The following is a 10,596-nucleotide window of genomic DNA, read 5'->3' on the forward strand; positions in this document are numbered from 1 at the left end:
TTACTGCAATCTGGTTTTGCTGTAAAAGGTTCTAATATTAATGCAGAAACAGAGTGCAGTAACTACAAAGTTGTTGTCTTCTTTCAGCTTTTATATTTTGTTTTCAGTGAATAAACATTTTCAAAAAAAATTCAAATTTTGTTTTCATTGTATTTAAAAGTATTTAACAATTCTATTCAAAGATTTGTGTATTTTAGACTTAATATTATAAAGAAATGTTATATTTTAGTCTTAATATAATTTTATCTCACTTTTTTACTTTGTCACCATCTAGATAATAATTTGCCTTTCAAATAAACTTATAATTTCTATTATTTTTATCTTTAAACTAGTATATATATATATATATATATATATATATATATATATATATATATATATATATATACTATACTGCTTGGTTTTTAGTTGGACTTTGTGGTTTTTGTACAATTATCATTATTTTTATTATTAGGTTTTATATAAAACTGAAATCTAAATCTTTGTCACAAGATAAAACAGACATCAAGGGTTTCAATGCAAATTATATCATACATATTGACAGATATTTAATAATGTACTTGTATTTTTTACAATATTTTATCATACTGTACGACTTTTATTTGGGGGTTTAAAACTACAGATTTGCAATTTGTGATGGCATTTTCCAAAAATGACATTCTTAGAATATCCTATTATATATTATATTATATTATATTATATTATATTATATTATATTATATTTAGTAAGGTAAAAGACTGTATTGTGTTGTATATTGTGCAGAAACAGAGTGGAGTAACTATAATGTTGTCATATATATATATATATATATATATATATATATATATATATGACAACATTATAGTTACTCCACTCTGTTTATATATATATATATTAAGCAAACTTAAGACTTACCTTTTTTTTTACCATTTTTAGAGATTTCTCTGCTATATATAATAATTTGTATTATTTGTGGTAGTTTATTACTACTACTAGTTAATTATTATTTCATTTTCTATTTATGTATTTATTTTTGTATTATTTAGATGTTTCTCAAATATTATGAATGTAATATTTACCCTGCTATTTCTGTTACTGCACAACCTGTGTACATGTTCTGTAAATGAATGTGAAATCAAAGTTTTATTAAAAAAATATATCGATGAGCATGGATTTGTCTAAGGGGCTTTATAAAAGCATTAGTTCACAAAGAACTATACCTAATCTGATTAAGTTAAAAGTTTAGATTTAATTTATACTTTTAGTAGCGATTTGTTGTTCCTTTATGAAGTTATTATTAGGATTTAGGACTCAAAAACCTGATCGATTATCGATGCGATTCAAGCGACTACTAATGTCTGGACACGGCACCGAGACGAAACGTCATATATACGCGACAGCATTGAAACTGCTTTTCCTTCGTTTGTATTTTTTTATGACATGAATACATGGAAAACAAATCATTATCCAGCAATTCACTTTATTACAAAATAACAATTAGGCCCTATTGTTCAAGAATACACTGGAGTCTGCTGATAACAATTGGATTTACTTATTTTATTGGCGCAGTCATGCAGCTGACAAACGGGCTACCGTAAAGTACAATATAATTGCGCACTAAAATTTGAAATGCAGATGGCGTGACCGCAGTACTGGAAGCATGTTGTTTCAAATTAAAACTGAACCCTACTGAAGACGATAAACACTCAGACATTGTTCCCTGGCAGACAAAACAAAAATATTATCTTACATAAATTTGATAATCAATCAATAAATAGACTAAGAACAATTTACCTAAAATTTCCTATACCCCCCAAAATGAAAGAAACACACTTTAAAATGATGAACAACATTTATCCCTCTAAAGAATTACTTAGACTACGCTTTAATATCAATGACAATTTATGCACATTCTGTGAAAATGACATTGAAACCACGGACCATGTCTACAAACATTCTGGGTCAACATTCACAATTGGATTAAACAAAAAATCATATTATTTCCAGCTGCTATTTCTAGAGACGATGTCACTTTCGGTATGCTTTTGCAAAACAAAAATGATGAACTATGTTGCAACGTTATCCTTTGTTTAGCAAAATTCTTCATCCACAAGAATAGTTATGAAATCATCCCCCAAATTTATTGTCTTCATGAATGAATTCAAATTATACTTAAAATCTCTAAAAATTCGAACAATAACAAAGGCACAAAAATTATAAATCTTGAAAAATTTTCCCACTGAAATGAACACTTAAAACTAATTTGAATCCCCCTTATTGAAATAACATTTAGACTAATTTATATGTATTTTATTTTTGTCTATTTATTTTTGTATTTTATTTTATTTAAACTGCTCTGAATGTACAATATTGATGTTATTATTATAAGTTCTACTGTAAATTGATGTTCGAAGGTGCAAGAAATGTTTATTTTTGTAATTTTCAATAAAGGGGTAAAAAAAAAATTTCTTTCACATCAGTCAGTCCACCATGGGCTACAGAGAAGAGCGCCGGCACACCGTGCAGTGGCTTTAATGCACTAAATCTACGCACGACACTTTGCTGTTATTAATATTATTACTATTATTATTATTATATATACTGTTGCTGCCATTACTATTATTACTATATACTGTAATATACTACTACTATTATTATACCGGCCTTACCTATTATTATTATTATTATTATTATTATTATATATCATATTATTTTACTTATAATTACTTTATTTATATTTTTCATTTTATTTTTATATTGTTTATTATTTATTATTACATATTATATTATATATTTTATATACTGTACTATTATTATTATTATTATTATATACCGTCTAGTCACTATAGCATTGTTGCCAGTTCACCAGTTTAATTATTACCATCATCTTGTCAACCATCCTACCAACTGATGTTCTTTTGTTAACTTCTTAAGTGTCCTTGTTCTATTCTGTGTTTTTTTCTATTGTTGTTTTTATTTATGCTACCTCAGTATCTTATTCTATTGTATTTTATTGTACTTGAATACCGGACTGCTGTGACAACCGAATTTCCCTTCGGGGATGAATAAAGTAATCTATCTATCTATCTATAGATGTTATCACGCACTTTATCCACCCAGGTGTTTCCTTTTTCACATTCCTCTTGGTATTTTTGCATCTTTTTCTGTTTTTTTCTCGGAGGAGTACTAGTGGCAACGCTGTTTGAAGGTGTATCGCCCCCTAAAGCAGTGTCAGCGTCTGTGTCACTGTAACCTACTCATGCTGCTTTGTTGTCTTCCGCTATCTTCTCCTCGACCAATGGGATGAGCGTATTCTGTATCGTCATACTCGTGTGTGAATATGCTGTCAGCTCATTGGTCACAGAGCAGAACGGGGCCTGGGAACAAGTTTACCGTAAGTTTACATATAAAGCGCCCCGTTATTCATGTTTCATTGGCATTTACTGACTATTTTTGACTGTTACAGTAATACGGGACAAAGTGCGCCCCTTTTCACCTCAGTACGGGACGGGGGCTTTTGTTTCTAAATACGGGACGATTCCGGTTTCCAAGGGACGGTTGGAAAACATAAGCTGTGTCCCAATGTCAAGGAAGGATGCTCAAACGGCTGGATTTGAAGGATGCCACGTCATCGACATCCGGCGAAGGACTGTCCCAATGTCGAGGATGCTCCGGAGGACAGAGTCCTTCTTTTGCCCAGATTCCAAGGATGCATGTGTGTATCCTCCGTGCGCTCTGACTACCCATAAAGCATTGCGCACACCGGTGTACCGGGAGATTTAAAAATGGCGAGCGTAGAAACAGCGACGCCGGCGGCGCAATATGCATTTAAATATATACGTATTTTCAGTTTATACTGAATGTTGTCACATAACTTACAAAACGTGTGTTTAAAGTCAAGCAAAAACATATACAAAAACAAATGCCAGAATATTAAGCTAAAGATAATAAACGTCATCTTGATACATTGCCGGTTAAGTTAATTAATGCCGTCTCAGTCGCTAAAGTTATTGTTTATTAATTTAATGTGTCCGATGATGATGTACTATGTGCAACTATGCCATTCAGAGAGTTATACATTTCTTTATTGTGTTTACAGGGACCGAAAGTCCGCTATTATCCATTATTGTTATTTATAAATAGCTGTTATTGTACTGTACTGTAAAATAAAAATAAAAAATCACAGAACATATTTCCATGGTGAGTTATGCGCCGCTGCATTCATGGCACTAAGTAGCGGCCGAATTCAGCCAGGATCAGTTAAATATTCAGGTTTAATCCACTTTATGGTTTTTACTTGATAAATCGTGGAGATTCAACCTTAAAGCATCTTCTTCCATTTTCACAAATATGTGTCAGAGTGCTGATGCCAGAGACACATTCATGTCGTGAACTGATTTTGAAATTGCGGCGCAGAATTTATTTTTTTATTAAACTGATAAGAACAGATACTACACTTGATCTTAGCCAAAGGTCCGAGAGCGGCGCTGAAGTTAAGCAGGACGTCCAATTACGCAATGACGCACAGCTGCACACTCCGAAGGCTGTCCCATTTGTGCGTTACACCAGTGAAAGGAAGGACTCTTGCCTTGCCTTCGGAGGACCCGACTCTGAAGGAAGGATCCTACCAAGGAAGGATCCTTGACATTGGGACACAGCTACTATCCCTCCAGAACAGGGGTCTCAAACTCAAATTACCTGGGGGCCGCTGGAGGCAGTATCAAAATGACCAAAAAAAGACACCAAATTACAGAAAAAGACAAAATGACTGAAAAAACACTACATTACGTTAAAAAAATTACGTTAAAAAGACACAAAATGACCCAAAAAAATACACAAAGTGACCATAAAGACACAAAATGACAGAAAAAAAACTAAATCACTTAAAAAAGACACACAATTACCAAAAAAGACACACAATTATTAAAAAAAGACAAAATTATTTAAAAAAAGACAAAATTACCCCATAAAAGTAATAAAAGGGACCTTCCTCACACAACACAGTAAAGTGTCATTCATATAAAACTCACATTAAACTTTCATATCAAGGTGGAGGCCACAAAATATCGTGACGAGGGCCGCAATTGGCCCGCGGGCCGCGAGTTTGAGACCCATACCCCAGAATATTCGAGCATATACACAGTCATAAAACATGTGACAAATTGTTTCCTCCTCTAAACCACAGAAAACACAAGAATACTCAATATCAAGCTTAAATTTCTCAAAAAAAAATAATTTGCTGGATATATTTTATTCAATTTTGTTCCTTTATGAAGTTATTATTAGGATTCAGGACTCAAAAACCTGATCGATTATCAATGCGATTTAAGCGACTACTAATGTCTGGACACGGCACAGTGACGTCATATGTACGCGACAGCATTGAAACCGCTTGTCCTTCGTGTTTTACAGAAACCTTTTAAAACCTCTTCAGACAAACACAAAACAGAAACAGAAACATGTCTAACGCCATGAACTTCGGCTCGAAGAGCTTCAAACCTCGAGCTCCGGATAAAGGCGCCTTCCCTCTGGATCATTTCGGTGAGATGAGACTCTGTGTTTTCTTTTTCTTCTTTTTTTTAACTTCTCTTTATTGGTTTTTTTTTTACTTTCGTTCACATAAAAAAAATAAAGTAGATATATGTTAATTTATGCTTGAAATCAACACGAAAGAACAGAATTATAGTAGAAAATAAAAGCAATACAATTTAAAAAATATTAAAAAAAACCCAGGTGGAGTCAAATCAAATACCAAAACAATAATAATAAGGTTTACAAATAAAAGAAATATATTTAATTAGTAATAACACAACTTGGAGGCTGTCAAGTGTTCTAAAATTTACAGTTATATATAGTAGGTATAATAGTCCATAAATGGCTGGCATATTGTGTAAAATGTATTTATCTTACCTCTCAGGCTGAATTTTATTTTTTCTAACTGCAAATGTTTCATTATATCATTCATTAAAGCATGATAGACTGGAGGATTTTTTTGTTTATTCTTCTCGCTAACAGTGTCACAAAACAAATCACATTCTTCTGTTTGTTTGATAAAGTATAATGTAATGTAATGTAATAAAGAGAGAGAGAGCTCCATGGCAACTGAGCTAAGAACTGGGTCTGGTTTAATATGTTTCTGGAAAATCTCAGATAAACTTTGAAATATCTTAACCCAATAGGTGGCGATGCTTGGACAAGTCCAAAACGTATGTTTTCTAATATACATCAAGTTGAGTTATCTGTTAATTAAAGCAGATGCATATACTTTAGTCTGCAGTTGTTTAATTTGATTGATTGAGAATTTTATTCAGAACATGTAAAAGTCAACAAAAACACACACAAAAAAAGATACAATAAAAGTGAAATGAAAAAAAAAATACAATAAGAGAAAAAATAGGAAAAAGAAAAGGAGAACAGGTCAAAACTGCACATGCAACAGCTCAGTTGTTAATTTCTCTTAACAGATTAAATAAAATAATACATGTTCAAAAGGGAGTAGGAAGTAGTGTACACTTATACATTCCTGCCCCTTCTCCTCTGCTTATTATATTATTAATACTATTACTGATATTATAATTTATTGACTATCTTTATATGTGTGTATATATATATATATATATATATATATATATATAATTTAAATATCTTTATATATACATAATTTCTCATTTCTTCATATTTATATACATACATGCCTAATCTTCATACCCAAATTAACCATACATATTTGTGATCATCATCCTAAATCTGAAAAACAAATTTAAATAACTTTCTTCACTTCCTTCCTCATTGTTATACCTCCGGAAATTATTATTCTGTAATAAACATCAACTGTTCTTTGACGTGTGAAGACAGGACAACTAAGAACTAACTAACTACTGTTTTTGCATTTCTATCAGGACCTTTTACAGCAATGCAGTAACTACGTTTTTGGGGTCAAAGGTCAAATAAATTGTCATGATTTTTTAGCATAAAAATTACAGCATGAATACATGTAGAAATAAGTGTCATATTCACTTATCTACCTATAACTCATTTGGCTGGCCAGTTAAAACATGTTAAAAAAACAACAACTTTAAAGCAGTTTTTCTCAGTTTTACCCTTTGCGTAGTTACTGCAGTTAGACTTTGTAGGGCAGAATAAATCGATTATCTTCTGTTGTTGCAGCGCGACTATAAAAAACACAGATGACATTTTAAAACACATGGAATATTTGTTTATTGTTTATTGAATGGATCCCCATTAGCTGACGCCTTGGCGACTGCTAGTCTTCCTGGGGTCCCTAAAAAGACATAGAACATAACATACAAACAACATAAACAAAAAAACAGTACATACAAGAAAAACAATAACAAACTAAATTAATACATACATGCAATACTGTTAAAAAAATTCTCTATTCATTCATATTTACCCGACAAATGTTATACTGCAAAAATCATTAATTCAGATGTCTATAGTGTCAATATCAGCTGTATACACTTATAATTTATCATTTCATTAGAGAACATTTAAAAGGAAGAATCATCTGTCTGCAGATATAGCAGAGAAAAATAAATAAAATAAGAAAACAAAATAAATTGCAACATATTAGTAATCATTCATTTGGTGGGCGGCATCAAGTGTGTCTTAAGTAATTTTTTGAATGACAATTTGTTTTGCGTGCTAGAGATGCGACGAGGCAAAGAGTTCCATGACATTATTGAACGATAGATAATAATGTCTGATGCTTTTGGCTGCTCTTCACACTAAATGTGCCTTGTTATTTACAGGAGAGTGTAAAGTCTTCAAAGAGACCTTTATGAAATGCCTGAGAGAAAACAACTTTGACAACTCCATGTGCCGACTGCAGTCAAAAGACTACCTGGAATGCCGCATGAACAAGTATGAAACCTCATTATAAATGCAGCCTACACTTCCTATAATCCTCATTTATATCCTCGTTAAAACCACTATAGATTTACTTTAAAGGAACACTCCACCGTTTTTTCATATTAAAACATGTTATTCGGTCAAGTAAGACGAGTTGATACAGACCTCTTGCGTCTCAATGCGTGCACTCAATCGCCCTGGCGCGCGGCGCCACTTGGCTAGCACTTAGCTTAGCCCAGTTCATTCATTAGGATCCACACAGATGGACAGTTAGAAGCGACCAAACTCCTCCACGTTTTCCCTATTTAAATACAGCTACACGAGTAGTTAAACGACCAAGTATGGCGACACAAAATAAAACGTGGCGCTTTTCTAAGCGGATAAAAAGGAGAACTATAATGTATGGCGGAATAGCACTTGGGAGCACTTCGACTCGGCGCAGTAATATCATCACTCCTGAGGGGAGAAGATTATTCAGGAGTGATGATATTACTGTGCCGAGTCGAAGTGCTCCCAAGTGCTATTCCGCCATACATTATAGTTATCCTTTTTATCCGCTTAGAAAAGCGCCACGTTTTATTTTGTGTCGCCATACTTGTTCGTTTAACTACTCGTGTAGCTGTATTTAACTCTATAAAGCCAAGTGTATCATATTAGATAGTTATTTTTGAGACCTCTACATCAAAAACCTGATGTAAACATGTGTTGAAGATAAACAAAATGAGCAACAAATTGCACAAAAATACCAGATGTAGCAAAAATGATATGCAGGTTCCACGAATGGATCAGTCATTGCTGCATTAAAAAACTTCATATCTGCAGATGTATGATGTTGTGTTATATGGAAAAAATATGTATTTTGCAATGTTTGAGGAAAAAGGAAAAGTCAAAGTCTTAAAAGGTTAAAAATGTTAGGGTTTATATGTTTTTGTTAGTTCGAGAAAAACAAACTGTGAGCAACAAAATGCACAAAAAGACCTGATGTATCAAATATGATACAAATTAGAATTCATATATGCAATTTATTTATTTCTTAAAATTAGTCAGCAGGTTAATAAGCACTCAGTTTTTAAAAAAATTGAATTTTCTGGCAATTATTTCATGGTTCAGGCTTTATAGGGTTAAATAGGGAAAACGTGGAGGAGTTTGGTCGCTTCTAACTGTCCATCTGTTTGGATCCTAATGAATGAACTGGGCTAAGCTAAGTGCTAGCCAAGTGGCGCCGCGCGCCAGGGCGATTGAGTGCACGCATTGAGACGCAAGAGGTCTGTATCAACTCGTCTTACTTGACCGAATAACATGTTTTAATATGAAAAAACGGTGGAGTGTTCCTTTAACCCATAAGAACCTATGGTGACACCCGTGTAACAAACACTTCAAATCTTCTATAATCTCCCATATTCAGCTTTATGTTTCACATTAACTCATTAAATCCCTAAGCGACACATACTCAACACCCTGGTGTGGTGGTCATGTGACTTTGACAAGAACTGACTTGAAAAATGTGAAAAACAAAATGCGAGTGACTGACTGAAAACAGAAAAATCTAAAAAAGTATCTAATTTTAAAAATTTCAAAAATAATTTTTTTGTTACTAGGCTAAGTTTAAACCCATTTAACAATTCTAATCTGTTAATGTCCTTTATTGCATTTAACCTGTTCTGGCCATATTTCCTGAACAAAGTAATATAAAAGAAGTTACAAAAATATCAGTGATATTTTGACGTCAAGTTTTTTTATTTTAAAAATAAGAAATACCATAAATGCCAATTGACATATATGTCACATCACAGATATTTGACATTTAGGGGAAGTATATACATGTGTATATATATATATATATTTTTTTTAAACATCATAAATGTGGTCTGTGGTATATCCCCCATAATTTTCCTTTAAGGATAAATGGGCCTGGGTTCTTATGGGTTAAAACAATTTAAGAATTGTCATGTTTGATCATAGATGGATCATTCCATGTTATCTTGTGTTTTCCAGTCAGCTGATGGCCAAAGAACCTCTGGAGAAACTGGGTTTCAAGGACCTGATAGACCCTCCTCCCAGCCAGGCAGACAGAGACACCAAACCCTGACCTGCTGCGCTCCAACAGCTGTTAGAAATGTCAAAGATGTCAACAGAAGTCCTACAAAAGCATCGTAAAGACAAAGACTGCTGTGAGGGTGAAGCTCACTAGAGTGGCTCCAAAGACTATGAGGACGTGGGCCTGCAAGGGGACATTGTGGTTTGCATCGATGCCTTCAATGGAGAACAAGTCCAACAATCTTTTGTGTACATAAGATAAAGTGTATAATTTATTGAGATGATATTTTGACCTGTCAATAAATATTTTGTATTTAAACTAAACTGTGTGTAGATTGACTCTAGCGTTCAACAGTCAGGATGGTGACATCTGCTGGCAAATTGTTAGTATTGTATTTGTAATAATAATAATATAATAATAACATCCATCCATCCATTCTCGCCGTTTATCTGGAGCTGGGTCGCGAGGAGGGGGGCGCCTGGAATGCCCTGCTTAGCCTGCTGCCCCCGCGACCTGGCCCCGGATAATAATAACAATAATAAAATAATAATATCTTTATTTGTCATTGTAACAGGTACAACGAAATTAAGTGCATTCCTTGTTCAGTGCAAAAGTAGCAATAAATAAGTAAAAAGTCACTATGGATATAAAAAAGTGCATAAAAACCTCACACCCCACACATACCCCCCCCCCCATACACATCCAC

At 33.2% G+C, this 10,596-nt stretch overlaps 1 protein-coding gene and 1 pseudogene across 1 annotated transcript; one reads left to right on the forward strand and one right to left on the reverse strand.

The window, feature by feature from the left end:
- Window positions 1–4,249: 4,249 nt before the first annotated feature.
- LOC131960174 (U2 spliceosomal RNA) lies at window positions 4,250–4,469 on the reverse strand (annotated as a pseudogene).
- An 848-nt stretch (window positions 4,470–5,317) lies between these two features.
- LOC131959728 (cytochrome c oxidase assembly protein COX19) lies at window positions 5,318–10,217 on the forward strand. Its single transcript, XM_059324940.1, has 3 exons — window positions 5,318–5,521; window positions 7,753–7,864; window positions 9,848–10,217. The coding sequence occupies exons 1-3, from the start codon at window positions 5,440–5,442 to the stop codon at window positions 9,939–9,941; spliced, it is 288 nt and encodes a 95-aa protein (XP_059180923.1). The 5' UTR covers window positions 5,318–5,439; the 3' UTR covers window positions 9,942–10,217.
- Window positions 10,218–10,596: the final 379 nt, after the last annotated feature.

The sequence above is a fragment of the Centropristis striata genome, chromosome 21 (genome assembly GCF_030273125.1).
Source record: "Centropristis striata isolate RG_2023a ecotype Rhode Island chromosome 21, C.striata_1.0, whole genome shotgun sequence".
In the NCBI taxonomy this organism is placed as follows: Eukaryota; Metazoa; Chordata; class Actinopteri; order Perciformes; family Serranidae; genus Centropristis; species Centropristis striata.